Raw genomic sequence first — 17,584 nt, 5'->3', positions numbered from 1 at the left:
GTGTATGTGCATACATACATTTGTGTGAGCTCTCCTGTTGTGTGAACATAATTCCGTTGGTATGGCGACCCTGTCTGTTCGTTACATCTGCGCCAGCTCTCATTGCCATCATCATCTCCATCAGCGCCAGTCAGGAGGCGATGGCCATCCAGGGACTAACTACCATGCATACATTTGCATGCTAATCCACACAGATGTTTGCTAATTTCTGATCTCTCCCTGCTGATTGGTTCATTCGGTGAGTTACAGGATTAAGGGAAATAAATATCTTGGCATAGATCTGCATAATGACCCATTGCTCTACTACTCAAAGGCAGAAGGGTTTCATAACAATGGGTTGGATGAGTTTGGGGAGGAGGGGGTGTTGTTGAAGGAAGGGTTTTAGACAGAGGTATTGCTGTGCCCCTCAACAGTTTAGACATCTAGGGATTTAGTGCTCCATTCCATTTAAACTCAAGCTAATACCCGAAATTGAATCAGACATGGGATTTGAAACCCTTTCTGAAACCCAATCTACATAATGGGAAGGTTTCATTTCAAATCCCATTGTTGGGTTCTGATTTCTTGACTTATGAAATCATGAAATATATTTATTCCTTTCACTGAGGGAGAGAGGGTAATTTATAATGTTTACATAATGTCAAGATATATTATTGTTAGCCATCAGGGATCCTATGGGAGGAGGAAAGACACCGCTGGTACGAGACAACATGAGGAGGAGTGAGCGAGTGAGCACTTTGGCGAGGAGTGAGCACTTTGGGGCAGAGGTCAGGTCAGATGAAGTGAGGAAGAACAGGTATCACTAAGGTTCTGTCTAGCAACAGAGGTGCATTGGCTGTTCAGATGTGTAGGAGACTCAGCATAGGAGAAAGGGTTAAATATCAGTGCTTGTGTGAATATGTCTTTTGTCTGTACAGCTGTTTGACCCTTTGGGATGAATAAACTTGGTTTGAGCTCTCATAGTGTTCGTCGAGTTCTTACTCTGATAATTAGAACCTAACAGTTGGCGCTGCGAGCAGGGTTCACCACGATTTGCAGTCCAACCAGAAAGTCCAGATCAGCGGAGCAGGAGCTGGCAACAAACAAGGTAGGCACAGTTCCTACACCTGTTTCCACTCATTTTGACATCTTGGGGAGATGAGAATCGTAGGCTGAACAATTATAGGATACGGACCTAGAAAGCCTGAGTTTGTTCAGTAGGCCCATTGTATTATGACCGGTCGTAGATTTAAAGGGAGTAAGTCCCGAGCAGGATAGTTCATGTAGAGGGTAAGACTCCTAGAGAGACAGGGTCATTTCCATGCAGGTGGTCCTGTGGAGGGTAAAACCTTAGTGTAGCGTTTTATCAGCCAGACCCGTAAGGAGGGTGAAGGTCTCATGGCCATGCGGCAGTAGAGTGTGTGTGGATGGATAAAGTGACATGCTTGTGTACTAGGATCAAAGGTTGCCATTCAGGGTTAGAAGAAAATATACTTGAACGCTGTTGGATTTGGGTGTATTAGCAGTAGCAATAAATATAAGTTGGTTTTATGTCCTGTTGGGGTGGGGAACCATGACAGATTATGTGGAAATAGGAAGACAAGTGTGAATAATGTTGGTAATATGTGTTATCAACAACAGTGATATTTGAGGCACAACACTGGAATAAGACCTTAGGTCAAATGTATTCTCCAGTAATACATTTGCAGACGCTATAGTATTCGTTCTAATACAAGGTATTAAGTGCCGTAACCAATTAATAGGCACAAATAACATAACTATTCTTCGTGGAAGTGGGTAGCGCTACCTTGGAAAATAGTTAGTAGAAGGTGTATTAGAGACGGGAGTGTAGAAATCTAAACACCCTGGACACCGATGGGAGAGGTTTGGGAATAATAACTATTGAAATGGTGACAGACGGCCCCGATTCTCCCTGTAAAGCGGAGCTAGAGGATTTTAATAAAGCTATGGAGGCGCTGAAAGAAGCGCACAAGCATTCTACCAATTCGGCTCGAATATGGGAAAAATGTAGCAAACTGGATGAAATTGGGCAACATTTCCCTGCTGATGGAAAATTTGAATCAAATAAAAAACTCAGAGATGCTTGTTGTGGTATTACACAATGACATCAATGTAAAATTGCAAGCTCAATATACGTGTTTTGATGTCGGCGTTTTATCAACAGAAGAGTATAACAGATAAAAACGAAATTAGTAAATGTACTCAGCTGCAAAAATACTGTGTACGTGAGTATATTGATAGAATTTGTACGTCGGCTTTGATGAAAGGGTTGAAACCTGTGATCAAAACAGCAATTGTGGGGGTAGTGGATGAAATAGAACAGGATGCTTTGAGAGTGGAATATAACTCTGCTCACGTCGCAGACACTTTGCAGACGCGAGGGGTTAATACTCCACAGTGAAAGTCACTAATAGAGGTTACAATGGCCTAAGTAAGAGAAATGAGGGAAATGTGGTGGAAGAACATCAAAGCGTAAGGAGATAGATCCCTGCTTTAGATGTGGGGCCGATGGGCATTGGAAGAATGAGTGTAGAGTGGGAACGGAGCCTGCTGCATTCGGAGGAAATGCGGCCATGTGAGCGTTTGCCTCTTTTTCAAAAGAGCAGCAGCAAATCCTTCTGAAACTAGCGGGACAGGAAACTTTTACATAGAGGTGTATGATATCGGTGCAATGGATAGTGGTTCAAAGAGATTACAGTTTCTATATGAAGGAAGATGGATGAGATCACGTTTTACACAACTTGTTAATAGATGCCAGGGATCAAATATCGCAGATTCTTTATGATGAGAAATTTGCTAAATTTGCCAAAGGAAAAAGTATTTTGGGTTAAAGAATCTAGGCGAAATGCCAGGGGGATGGATTCTAAAGAGGTAACAAATTAAAATTATCTGTCCGAACATTCCTTGAAAACCTCAGAAAATCTTTTTTTATTTTTTTTGTTTTATTATAAAATAGATTTAGGTTTCATGTCGTCTTATTCTGAAATAGATTTCTAGAATGGATGAAAGGGTGGAGGGGTCATGAGGAATAAGCATAGGGGTTACCAAACCTAAAATGAACTTTACATTTTTTTAGTTCTGACACGACTTCCGCCGCTGATTTCATTTTTTGTCTTTGTTTCGATACAAATTTCACCAGATTGGGTCTGCTGGATTGTTGGGATTCCCCGATGGGTTAGATTGCTAACTCCCTGATCTGGTAACTCTTCCGAGAGGTCGCCAGTGAAATAAGGGAGTATGAACTAATTTTAAAAATGGTTTCAACAGTAACAGCATGTTGTTATGCTCTTTGACATTTGTCGTATAGATAATGTTATTAAGAAAATTGGGAATGTAATAATGTCTCATATAGTCAATGTTTGTCTGGATTTCCTGAATCAAAAATGTATTCAACTAAACTGTTGTTCTGATCTGTTCTCTCTTGAGCTTATCATGGAAGGTGACGTCAGATCGTGTCTTAATGCATCATTGCCTCAATGCATCATAGCCTCAACTGAGCCTCAATGGTCCCGTGTGGCTCAGTTGGTAGAGCATGGTGTTTGCAACGCCAGGGTTGTGGGTTTGATTCCCACAGGGGACCAGTACGGAGAAAAAATGTATGAAATGTATGCATTCACTACTGTAAGTCGCTCTGGATAAGAGCGTCTGCTAAATGACTAAAGTGTAAATAGTAATAGTTTGACCACAAACAGTGTGTGTGAACTTCAAACCCCCAACCGGCTGAAGAAAGAGTGACAAAGGCGTTCAATGCGACAGTGTCTTTTAACACTCCAATCTGAGTCCGAGCCATTAACCTGGGTATGGGCAGCAGGAGTGCAACATCTTTTAAAAATCCAAGATAGCGTAGCAGTCAGGCGTCTTTTGTCTTTGTCTTATCGTGTCCCGTGTATATGTCTTTTTCTATATTTTTTCTTCGCGTATATTTTTTTAGATCTTTCTTAACCCCAACTTCAACATGCTCTCCTGCAACCCGCCTCACCCAATGTGGTATGGATCTGCTATTTCCTTTACTTTAGAACGGGAACCCCCAACAGAAGCCAGCCAGATAACTAGTCAGCTAGCCACTGCTAGCGGTCATCAGCTAACCTTTAGCCCTGACAACTCCTGCCAGTTTGCACAATGCGATTCAACCCAGAGCTTATCAGACTTCTTTTTCTCCATATCCCCGGATTCCTGCTGCAAGCTCTGAACCTCTTCACCTGGATCATCGCAGCTAGCTAGCTGCTATCCGATTGGCTTCTCCTGGCTAACGTCTCTGTCCTGAAGCAAGCACTAATTAGCCTGGAGCTATTCTATGCTAGGCCCATCTCCCGGCTAGCTGAAGAGGTCCATCAGCCACTCCTTGGGCTACAATACCTATTTTGCCAATTGGCCTGGACCCCTTTTATTGCCGATACGGAGCCCCGCCGATCCATCATGACTGGATTACCGAAGTAATCTGCCCGAGGGGTTTTTTCAACAGGGTCCTCCATCGCGACGTCCCCTGAATGCCCATCTGCTAGCCTGCTAGCCGCAGCCTGCTAGCTGTCTAGAGTATACCGGACTTTTACCTAAACAGGTCCATCAGCCAATTCTTTGGGCTACTATACCTATTTTGTCAATTGGCCTGGACCCTTTTACTACACGGACCCCTGCTGATCCATCACGACTGGTCTGCCGACATAATCGCATGCAGGGCCTACAACAGACTTCTTCCGTCGCAACGTCCCTCTAAGGCCCTTCTGCTAGCCTGCTAGCCCCGGCCTGCTAGCTGTCGGAATCGCCGTGTCTCCAGCCCGCCCAGCTACTCACTGGACCCAATGATCACTCGGCTACGCATGCCTCTCCCTAATGTCAATATGCCTTGTCCATTGCTGTTTTGGTTAGTGATCATTGTCTTATTTCACTGTAGCGCCTCCAGCCCCGCTAAATATGCCTCAGCTAACCCTCTTGTCCCACCTCCCACACATGCGGTGACCTCACCTGGTTTAACCTGTTAGGGCTAGGGGGCAGTATTTACACGGCCGGATAAAAAACGTACCCGATTTAATCTGGCTATTACTACTGCCCAGAAACTAGAATATGCATATAATTATTATTATAATTATTATTGGCTTTGGATAGAAAACACCCTAAAGTTTCTAAAACTGTTTGAATGGTGTCTGTGAGTATAACAGAACTCATATGGCAGGCAAAAACCTGAGAAGATTCTGTACAGGAAGTGCCCTCTCTGACCATTCCTTGGGCTTCTTGACTCTTTTTATTGAAAACTTAGGATCTTTGCTGTAACGTGACACTTCCTACGGCTCCCATAGGCTCTCAGAACCCGGGAAAAAGCTGAATGATGTAATTCCAGCCCCTGGCTGAAAAACATTAGCGCCTTTGGTAAGTGGTCTATCAGAGAACAAAGAGACTGAGGCGCATGCACGAGGCGACCCCATGTTTTTATTTTCTCTCTCTTTGAGCTAAAACACGGTTTCCCGGTCGGAATATTATCGCTTTTTTACGAGAAAAATGGCATAAAAATGTATTTTAAACAGCGGTTGACATGCTTCGAAGTACGGTAATGGAATATTTAGAATTTTTTTGTCACGAAACACGTCGGGCGCGTCACCCTTCTTTACACTTCGGATAGTGTCTTGAACGCACGAACAAAACAGAGGATATTTGAACATAACTATGGATTATTTTGAACCAAACCAACATTTGTTATTGAAGTAGAAGTCCTGGGAGTGCATTCTGACGAAGAACAGCAAAGGTAATAACATTTTTCTTATAGTAAATCTGACTTTGGTGAGGGCTAAACTTGGTGGGTGTCTAAATAGCTAGCCCTGTGATGCCGGGCTATCTACTTAGAATATTGCAAAATGTGCTTTCACCGAAAAGCTATTTTAAAATCGGACATAGCGAGTGCATAGAGGAGTTCTGTATCTATAATTCTTAAAATAATTGTTATGTTTTTTGTGAACATTTATCGTGAGTAATTTAGTAAATTCACCGGAAGTTTGCGGGGGGTATGCTAGTTCTGAACGTCACATGCTAATGTAAAAAGCTGTTTTTTGATATAAATATGAACTTCATTGAACAAAACATGCATGTATTGTATAACATATTGTCCTAAGGTTGTCATCTGATGAAGATCATCAAAGGTTAGTGCTGCATTTAGCTGTGGTTTGGGTTTATGTGACATTATATGCTAGCTTGAAAAATGGGTGTCTGATTATTTCTGGCTGGGTACTCTGCTGACATAATCTAATGTTTTGCTTTCGTTGTAAAGCCTTTTTGAAATCGGACAGTGTGGTTAGATTAACGAGAGTCTTGTCTTTAAAATTGTGTAAAATAGTCATATGTTTGAGAAATTTAAGTAATAGCATTTCTAAGGTATTTGAATAACGCGCCACAGGATTCCACTGGCTGTTACGTAGGTGGGACGATTTCGTCCCACCTACCCTAGAGAGGTTAATTGATGTCTCTAGAGATGTCTCTCTCAATGCCTAGGTTGACCTCCACTGTACTCACATCCTACCATACCTTTGACTGTACATTATGAATTGGATCTATTCTACCACGCCAATCTATTCTACCATGATCTCCAATTAGAGACAACGATGACCAGCTGCCTCTAATTGGGAATCATACGAAAACTCCAACATAGAAAAAAGAAACTAGAACATAACATAGAAAAATTTAACTAGACAAAACCCCCCAGTCACGCCCTGACCTACTCTACCAAAGAGAAATACGAGCTCTCTATGGTCAGGACTTGACAGTACCCCCCCCAAAGGTGCGGACTCCGGCCGGAAAAACCTGAAACCAAAAGGGAGGGTTAGGGGGGGTGTCTAGTGTTGGTGGCGGCTCAGGTGCAGGACGAAGAACCTTCTCATCCCGTGGATCCTCCCGCATCGGAGGCGGTTCTGGTGCGGGACGAAGAACCCTCTCATCCTGCGGATCCGCCAGCATAGGAGGCGGCTCTGGCGCAGGATGATGAACCCTCTCATCCTGCGAACCCACCAGCATCGGTGGAGGCTCCGGACTGCAGACCGTCGCTGCAGGCTCTGGACTACGGACCGTCGCTGGAGGTTCCGGACTGCTGACCGTCTCAGGAGGTTCTGGACTGCGGACCGTCTCAGGAGGTTCTGGACTGCTGACCGTCTCAGGAGGTTCCGGACTGCGGACCGTCTCAAGAGCTTCCAGACTGCGGACCGTCTCAGGAGGTTCCGGACTGCAGACCGTCTCAGGAGGTTCCGGACTGCGGACCGTCTCAGGAGGTTCCAGACTGCAGACCGTCTCAGGAGGTTCCGGACTGCGGACCGTCTCAGGAGGTTCCGGACTGTGGACCGTCTCAGGAGGTTCCGGACTGCGGACCGTCTCAGGAGGTTCCGGACTGCGGACCGTCTCAGGAGGTTCCGGCCTGCGGACCGTCTCAGCAGGTTCCAGACTGCGAAACGTCGCCGGAAGCTCTGGACTGGGAACTGTCGCCAGAAGCTCTGGCCTGGGAACTGTCGCCAGAAGCTCTGGACTGGGAACTGTCGCCAGAAGCTCTGGACTGGGAACTGTCGCCAGAAGCTCTGGCCTGGGAACTGTCGCCAGAAGCTCTGGACTGGGAACTGTCGCCGGAAGCTCTGGACTGGAAACTGTCGCTGGAAGCTCTGGAATGGGAAGGCGCTCTGGAGGCCTGATGCGTGGGGCTGGCACAGGTGGCGCCAGACTGGTAACACGCACGTCAGGGCGAGTGCGGAGAGCAGGCACAGGACACCCTGGACTGGGCAGACGCACTGGAGGCCTAGTGCGTGGAGCCGGGACAGGTGGCACCAGACTGGTGACACGCACTTCAGGGCGAGTGTGAGGAGCAGGCACAGGACGTACTGGACTGAGGACATGCACTTCAGGGAGAGTGCGAGGAGGAGGCACAGGACGTACTGGGCTGTGGAGGTGCACTGGAGACCTGGTGCGTAGAACCGGTGCAGGATATACTGGACCGTGAAGGCGCACTGGAGGTCTAGAGTGTAGAGCTGGCACAACCCGTCCTGGCTGAACGCTCACTTTAGCCCGGCAAATGCGGGGTGCTGGCACAGGACGAACTGGGCTGTGAATGCGCACTGGTGACACAGTCCGTAGAGCTGGCGCAGAATATCCTGGACCGAGGAGGCGTACTGGAGACCAGGAGCGCTGAGCCGGCACAACCCGTCCTGGCTGAATGCTCACTTTAGCCCGGCAAATGCGGGGCGCAGGCACAGTGTGCACTGGGCTATGAATGCGTACTGGAGATACAGTGCGCATCACCACATAACACGGTGCCTGACTGGTCAAACGCTCCCCACAGTAAGCACGCCCGCTCTGCAGCGCTCTCAACGCCAACACCTCTGTCCGGAATCTTTCGTCCAGTTCCTCACTCGACTCCCTGACTTGCTCTGGTTCACCCCTCGGCTCCGCCGACCACTCCGTGTGACCCCCCCCCCCAAAATATTTTTTGGAGCTGCCTCTCGGGCTTCCGTTGTTGCCGTGCTAATTCCTCGTAGTATCGCCGTTCCTCTTTTGCTGCCTCTATCTCCTCCCTTGGATGGCGATACTCCCCAATCTGCATCCAGGGTCCCTTGCCATCCAGGATCTCTTCCCATGTCCACTCCTGGCCACGCTGCTTGGTCCTTTGGTGGTGGGAGATTCTGTCACTTACGCCATATGAAGGAGACCAAGGCGCAGCGTGGGTATCGTTCCACATAATTTATTTTAATGTGAAACTATGCAAGACATACAATAAACTATAAACAAAACAACAAACCGTGACGAAGAGGTGCACCATGCACTAACTCAAAATAATCTCCCCCAAAACACAAGTGGGAAAAACAACTACTTAAATATGATCCCCAATTAGAGACAACGATGACCAGCTGCCTCTAATTGGGAATCATACGAAAACTCCAACATAGAAAAACGAAACTAGAACATAACCTAGAAAAATGAAACTAGACAAAACCCCCCAGTCACGCCCTGACCTACTCTACCATAGAAAAATACAAGCTCTCTATGGTCAGGACGTGACACTATCACTCCAGTCTCTATCACTCCAGTGTTTAATTGCTAAAATGTAATTATTTCGCCACTATGGCCTATTTATTGCCTTACCTCCCTTATCTTACCTCATTTGCACACACTGTATATATACTTTTTTTCTATTGTGTTATTGACTGTTTGTTTTGTTAATTCCATGTGTAATTCCATGTGTTGTTGTTAGTGTCACACTGCTTTGCTTTATCTTGGCCAGGTCGCAGTTGTAAATGAGAACTTGTTCTCAACTAGCCTACCTGGTTAAATAAAGGTGAAATAAAAATCAAATAAAAATGAGTCCTGAGACCGCACATGTGGAGTGAGCGATGAGAGAGACAACATACAAACTTCTCTCATGCTGCTGGTGTAGTGGTGGGAGAAAGGAACCAGACAGAATGGTGGTAGCGCCTCAGGTGAGAGACTCGTGTATGTGGGAAAAACTGATGCATCTATTTGGATATTTAAATCGGGGCATTATCAAGGGCCATCAAATGTGACAGGCAAGAGTTATATGTGCCATTGGGAAGATGAACTGTAAAGCTATCTGAAGAAGACACGCTAGAATGATAAGTGCCTGGAGAAAAGGGGGGGGGGTCAACCGTGCCCCTAATTGTTTAATTGGGGTATCAGGTTTATTGAGGAAGGTCTATACACTACAAACAATTTAAATGAGAATGTATTGAGATAGCGATCTTTCAGTACCATGCCACTCGCGACAGGAACACAGGGACAAAGGGGGGCTGTAACGAGAAGAGTTATTACCGGCAATAAAAGGTCCCGTTTATAAATGTACATTCTAACCGTGATGATGTGTGCTAGGTTGAGAAACTCGAATTTGAGTGATAAACTCAAAGTAAAGCACTAAGGACTGTTATTCTAAATTTGGGTTGGATAATTTATAAAATGTTTTAGTTATGATTCGGATACCTTCGACAGGGAGGTTATTAAAGAACTCACTGGATGATAACTTGGTTTAACCATTAAGGTTTTTTGTTTATTTTGTTTTACCATGTCATCAGAATTTTATGTTAAATTGCATTAATACATATAGATTGCTGGATGATACGGTACAATTAATGGCATACAAGGCTCATAGTCTGTATCTTGTGTTAACACCCAAGGATGAAAATGAAGCTGACGGGCATGGAGACTAGCATCACATGGGCATAGAACGTAACGGATGGACGGTTCTTTCCCCAGTCTAGAGACGCATCGAGGGTGGTGTGAAATTACTGTATTTTTTCTCTTCCCTGCTTAAGTCAATATGTTTTTAGGTTTCAGGGAACATAAGAGAGATCATTGTTCCAGAGGAGGGACTGATGTATATTGACTAATTGATTTGACGTTGTTTTAGTATGTTTAGAACTTTAGAAGTGCATTAGGAGTAGTGACCATTGTGTTATGGGTTAGATGGAGTGACATATGTGCAAATGTATCTGTAGCAGAAACCTGGTACACATGAGGCCTGTGTTTGAGACATAGTGTTTACATAAGGCTGTTAAGTGGGATGGAATGTGACGGGTGGAGATCTGTGGGGGCTCATAAATGAAGGTTGTGGTGATAGAGTGGTATCATTCTCAGAGACTATGTATATTGTTACAGGAGATAGCTCGTAGGAGAGGGAGGACAGCTAACTGTACACAATATAGAGACTATTATGGAATTCAGTTGAAAGTTACACATACCCAGATCATGGTGAGAGTAGCAGAGATAGTGGTGGCATTTCAGACACTATTGTCAACTTTCAAGAAACCTGTGTTTCAGAGTTTTGTTAGGTTGGATATTCTTCCAACGTCATTAATCTCTTTCCCATTTATAACAGCCAGCGAACACTTGACGAATTCCATGCAGTAGTTATTCTCACAGCAGTCACTGTAGGGACAGTAATTAAAGGAGGCTATAGTAACAGCATGGATTTGGAGTACAGTGCAAATTAGGGATTTTGAGGTATGCGTAGTGCAGTGTCAATAATAGCAGGGGTTACTTTAGTAGAATTGTTGGGATATCATTTTATGAGGACTCATGCCACATGGCTTGGTAGCTGGTACATGGGAGACCGATGAGGGTATCGGGGGGCTGTTATTCACGTCACAAACTAGTGATCTTGCCATAAGGGGAGAGTCTATGTTGTCCTGTTGTCAGGAAATGACCCATGCGTTGCAGTGTGTATATTCCCAGGTGAAAGCGGCACATGAGGAGCAGGAGATAACCAAGGGTACGGGCTGAATTCTGGAGATTGAGTTTACATCAAGATACACCAGGCGGTACACCAGTCTGGTCCACACACAGCTCTCCTTTCAGCACCTGCAGCGGTAAAGATCGTCATGTCTCTTCTCGGTGAGTTCACACTTCTCACGTTAAATGAGATCCAGCTACATAATGGGTGAGCGTGAAGACGCCATGACGGAGGAAGCGGAGCTAATGAGAGAGAGAAAGACTAGATTCTACTGTAGACATACAGATGGGTTGGGTCTGGGAGCTACTTTAACCGTCATAGTTGGCTTTATTGGTTAATGCATCATATAAAAGGATAGATTTTGGGGTAATTGTCAGAGGAATTGTCATGTTATCAGACAGGTTTTCATGCATATATAATTATGCATAGCTTACATAGCTTGTTAATACTGTTATGTTTTGTGTTTCTCGTTGCTTTTCAAGTCTTGTGCTGTCACTCTCTTAGGAACCAGAAGGAGGAAGTTGAAAAGAAAGAAGGCAACAGCTCCAGCGGACAGGTTATTTTCAGTGTGCTACGAGAAATGGAAATAAGAGGGTGCTTGGTGTGACTATAGAACAGAGCCCATAGTCTCTGAGTTTGTAAACCTCACTGTGAATGTTAATCATGTTTTTTAGTTTTTTGTGTTCATGTTTTGTTGTCATTGTTTGTTGATTTATAAGTAATTTCCAAGTTTATATAAATTGAACAGTAGGAAGCTATTGTTCAAAAGGAGGGACTTTTGGGTTCTGATTTCTTGACTTATGAAATCATGAAATATACTTATTCCTTTAACTGAGGGAGAGAGGGTAATTTATAACAAAGGGTTAAATATCAGTGCTTGTGTGAATGTCTTTTGTCTGTACAGCTGTTTGACCCTTTGGGATGAATAAACTTGGTTTTATCTTTCATAGTGTCCATCGAGTTCTTTCTCTGATAATTCGAACCTAACACCATGTTACCTGATGTAATGGTTGAATCAATGCCCCTCGTTTGGTGGCTGAGGCAGAATACCACAAGATTTCTCTGTCTAACATCTTATTCCAACCAACCCGCCCCTCCTCCCCCATCCACCCCAGTAACCGTATAATCCTCAACCTAACATGATGACATGTCATGGTTTTTCCTACTCATGTAACCTGGCTTACATGTTCTCCTCATGGTGACCTCCATAAAGATATGTTGGCCTGGTATCAATGCACCAGGATTGAGACCCTTGTAAAACACACAAAATCACACAACCACCCTTTCACCAAACTTAATCAGTGTTTATTCTAGAAATACATGTTTCACATTGCAATACATGTTCATATAAAGTAATTGCCTTTTACAATGAAATGCTCACATTACTTTTGATATGATCCCCTTCTAATTTGTTGAAATACATTTTACTATTACTTAATCCGACCGCTGTTAATTGATAATCACTTAACCGTTTGGTAAACCTATAGATTTTATATTGGTTGGTCTACTGCAGATTTTGAGAACTACATAACGAAAAAGTATTTTTGTTAAGTATTAACATGTGAAGCATGATATATACTGTACTGCACTATTACCACTATTCTGATATTACTTCACAGTACATTTTTTAAAAATCAGACAATGACAAGATCAGAGATGTACTGTATGTAATGCATCCAATATACTGTGAACATATCCAAAATTAAGTTGCTGGGGTATTTTTCTTTACTAAAATTGCATTGGCCAATACAGTACTACAATATATGCCATTTACGAAGCAGGTATTTTTATCCAAAGTGACAACAGTGAGTCCACACATTTTTGCATGTGACCCCAGTGGGAATCAAACCGACCACCCTGGTGTTGCTAGTGCCATGCTCTTAATACTGTAACTGAGCCACACAGGACCACTACAATACAATACTGTAAAATACAATACAAGATTACAATACAAGTGGAAGGTGTATGATTGTCGTCCCCATGAGCATGCTACCCTCCGCCAGGCCATGGACGAAGCATGCAATGACATCAGAGTGCAAAGCTGTTATCAAGGCAAAGGGTGGCTACTTTGAAGAATCTAAAATATATTTTGGTTTGTTTAACACTTTTTTGGTTACTATATGGTTCCATATGTGTTATTTCATAGTGTTGATGTCTTCACATTTATTCTACAATGTAGTGAAATAAAGAAAATCCCTTGAATGAGTAGGTGTGTCTAAACTTTTGACTGGTAGCTTGGATTCACCATGCCAAAAACAAGTCCCCAGGTGCGTGAACAATGAGGACATTTACTGTGATGTCGATGAGAACCTACAGATAAATGCTCTACTGGCTTGATGCAAACTAGTGCCTGCTAAACGTTATGTTTCTTTCTTTCATTCGTTTAATTTCTTTCATTTGATTACAGTACACCTATATTGTAATGACATTGAACAATATATTTTTGCATCAATGATTGTGAAAGATGTCTTCAATTATCACACACCTTTGATCACACATAGGATAGAAATTATGGAAATTTGATTTTCCATTTTTGGTTGATATTGCCTAATGTGAAAACAGTGTAATATTCTGTAATGTACAGTACTGTAGCATATTGCATTCAAAGGAACATTTTGAAACATGTACAGTATCTTGCATTTTTTGCTATTGGATTAACTGGTTAACTGGTAAATTGAGAAGATATCATCATTATCATTCCTAAGAGTTTAGAATATTCGCCACATACCTGGCACCAAAGCGATTGAAAAAAACTGTATTATACATTGTCTGAGGTTGAGACTGATAGGCTGTGGAGCTTTAGCCAGTGTTGACCATACTCACATGATGCCTCAAATTTGGAAATAGAATTAGGTCAAGAAAATAGAATATAATATGGAAATAGAATGTGTGTGTGTGTGTGATTGATTGATTGATTGATTGATTGATTGATTGCGTGATTGATTGTGCACGTGTGGGTCGCGTGACTACCACACTACAACCGGATGGTTGAAATTGATCTGGCAAAACAATGGACGTATCCTCATAAACGTCTCTGTAAAGCATCCAGGAACATGTGTTGCTTTATATTCTCAAGTCTAAATCACTGAGCTGCTTCATATGGGAGCCCAATTTTCATTTACATGGATATGGGGTTCTCTCTCTCTCTATATATATATATATATCTCTCCCTCTCTCTCTCTCCCTCTCTCTCTCCCTCCCTCTCTCCCTCCCTCCCTCTCTCTCTCCCTCTCTCTCTCCCTCTCTCTCTCTCCCTCTCTCTCCCTCCCTCCCTCCCTCCCTCTCGCTCTGTGTGTGTGATGGGGAACTGTTTTCCATCCTCCACCTCATTGACTCATCAGGCTAGCTCATACTTTCTAAACACATTGTCAAGCGTGTAGATATCTGTTATTGTAATGTAGATGGGTTTTATTGGTTCAATGTTTATCTCTGATATGTTAGTAAATTTGATTTCTTCCATCTGGATGCCTTGCCTATGATGTAAGGGTGTGATGGCTGTGTGTGCCAGAGTGTTTGTGTGTGTGTGTGTGTGTGTGTGTGTGTGTGTGTGTGTGTGTGTGAGTGCTCTCATTCCATCTCTCACCTGCAGAAGACCCCCATGCCATCCAGTAGGTAGCACTGGCCTCCGTTGAAGCAGTAGCTGGGCAGTGTGTCGCAGGGGGAGCGGCAGGTTCCATTCTGCTTCACGTAGCCCTGGCGGCAGCCACCGGCCCCGTCTGAGCCGTCCACAGGTAACGCTGGAGGGGGGGCCGCAGGGCCCTCTGGAGCAGCAGCAACACCCCCACTGGGCAGCCTCTTGTCTGGGGTGAAGGAGCCGGAACCTGGGGGAGCCCTGGGCCTGGAGCGCGATGGAGGCCCGGCAGTTAGCCTCAAGTCGTCATCCCCATCCAAGTTATCAGTAGTGGTGCTGTAGGAGTACTCATCAGGGGTGGGTGACGCACCATCTTCGTACGGCGTGAGGTAGTCGTAGTTGTCTGGCATGTCCCAGGAAGTGGGGTCGCCGCCCTGGAGCTCGTGGGCCAAAGAGGAGGGAGAAGGCGGGGCTAGGTCCAGGCCGCGGCCGCGAGAGGCGGGGTCAAAGAAGTCCACCGTGAGGACGTCCGGGCGGGAGGGGTTAGCAGCGGCGGGTGGAGGGGCAGTGGTGGTGGCCAGATTGGCTACTCCTGATTGGCGGTCCAGGTCGAAGACGTTGTCTCCGGCGTTCAGCCACGGTGGGTCGGTGTGCTCCTCTTCATCCTCTTCCTCGCCACGGGGGTTGCTAGGCAGCAGGAGCTCTGTCTCTGCTGAGTCGGGGCTGATCCTGGGCGGGGCCACCACCTCCTCCTCGGCTGGCAACACCCCTTCTCCCAGCATGCCACTGCCCTGCTCCTCTTCGGAGCGGGGCATGTGGCCGGGCCTCTGGGTCACCGTGACGACGGGGCTGACTGAGCTGCTGACCCGGGTCACCTTGGTAACGACATCATTCACTTTGGCCGCTTCCTCGACCTTACTGGGCAGGGATGTCACATTGGCTGTGGTGTCCAACTCAGTGACATTGGCCCCCAGGGTGTTCCCTGCAAACATACAAGAAAACAATGTTGTCAGGGCCATGAGTGAATATCCTTTTATCAATCTGTCCACTTAATGTCATTCATAATACAAAACACAGACACAAGAACTAGACCTACTATAAGCGGCAGAGATACAGATGTAGGATCTTAATTGGAGCCAGTTTGCTACGGCATGAAAATAATCCTGCAGCAACAGGAAATGTGAATTATTATGTCCCTTAGAATTAATAAACCTTTTTTGTAGGAGTTGATACATTTTTCGTTAGGGCAAGTCAAGTCTGACATTTTTTTAATGGAAATTACAAACCTTAGAAGCCTTTTTAAATCTCAGATACACTACACGTTTGCATTTCCTGCTGTGCAGGAAAATTCTCAGCCACAAAAGAGTGATCAAATTAACATCCTACATCTGTAGTAAACAAACACCAACCGAACAAACTATGAGATGACCAGTGACTTTCTTGCATTGAGGCTTCAGCCAAAAATCCACACACGAGTTGTGTCAACCATTGAATGACTGAACATATCGTGACTCAAGTCCCTAGTCATTGGGCGGTATCTGTCTCCCAAACTGGCTCAACAGTCCAACATTACCCTGAGGCTAAAATGCAAAACAAATTAAACCAAGATGGACTGGCCATATACTTATCCACTGGTAAATGACTTCAGCCAAGTGTAGCTCCTTATTCCTCTCCTAAAGCAGCTTTGGCGAACCCCATGGATTAAGTGTAATAATTGACTAATGTACTTGAATGGCAAGGAGCTGGGATTAGGGATTATGGTTTGGGGTTTAGGGGCTCCGGGGGCTCCCTGTGGGAGGTGGAGTGATCTGGAGGGGAGACGGTCATATGGCATCTTCACCCTGCAGTTTCACAGAGAGCAGCGCTGAGAGAAACACAGTGAGACACATTACTTTAACCAGACAAACATGTAGTTCAGTGAAAAAGTGTTGGATTTACTTATCAGTAAGAGAGACCAACATGTTTTCTTTCACAGAAATGCTATAATCATATTTAATAAGCGCTATGCCATTTGTGACGTGATGTCTCAGTTTCAGCGTGAAAACCATTATCTCATATGAAACAATATAACTATTTCTTCATTAAAAGTGCTGCGTGACAACCAAATAACTCACAAAGCTTCAACAAAACCAGTTGCTGTTATACTAGAATTATTTCTAGGAAATATACAGTAGGCCTATAGAGTACTACATTACTAAGAAGATAAAGGTTGTTAATGGGTGCTGTCACGTTAGTATTATGCTAGCAGCCAGGTGGAGTCCTGGGCTTTTTACTGCTGTAGTCAGAGAAACAGAGGCTTTTAAAATGAGGGTGAATTTTGAGTTAATCCATCCATCCACCAGATAGACTCATTCTGCAACTCACACTGCTGTTAAAGACATCATCTGACATTCTGAGCAGCGCCGCTTCTGCCAAAACCACTATGGACCGCCACGCTTACACACATATTCAGGGAATATACTTTAAAGGAATATACTGCACACAGACACACACACACACACACACACGCACGCATGGACACACACACATACACACACACACACACACACACACACACACACAGAGACGCACACACACACACACATACACACACACACACACACAGAGACGCACACACACACACACACACATACACACACATTCCCTCATTAAGTGATGAACTCTACAGTGAACAGAACAGGCTAGCTAACTCTGTGTGAGTAGTCCCCAGGGGAGCAGGCTACTCAACAGACAGCTCCCTCTGACGGTAAAGAGACACTTTAGTCACACTTCTGTATTTGTTCAGCTCTAACAATCACTCAGTCACTTTGTGT

The 17,584-nt window shown here is 44.6% G+C and overlaps 1 protein-coding gene across 9 annotated transcripts in view; it reads right to left on the bottom strand.

Annotated features, from left to right (window-relative positions):
* The window catches only part of LOC115176726 (chondroitin sulfate proteoglycan 5), a 45,823-nt gene that overhangs the window by 18,341 nt on the left and 9,898 nt on the right, over positions 1-17,584 (bottom strand). For all 9 annotated transcript variants that reach the window (XM_029736953.1, XM_029736955.1, XM_029736954.1 and 6 more), the window contains exon 2: positions 14,784-15,753. In XM_029736953.1, the coding sequence (XP_029592813.1) occupies positions 14,784-15,753 (970 nt within the window). The remainder of the gene's footprint in view (positions 1-14,783; positions 15,754-17,584) is intronic.

Source organism: Salmo trutta, chromosome 37 (assembly GCF_901001165.1).
Source record: "Salmo trutta chromosome 37, fSalTru1.1, whole genome shotgun sequence".
In the NCBI taxonomy this organism is placed as follows: domain Eukaryota; kingdom Metazoa; phylum Chordata; class Actinopteri; order Salmoniformes; family Salmonidae; genus Salmo; species Salmo trutta.
Note: the sequence above shows the minus strand (reverse complement) of the source record. Positions and strands in the feature narration are given on the sequence as shown.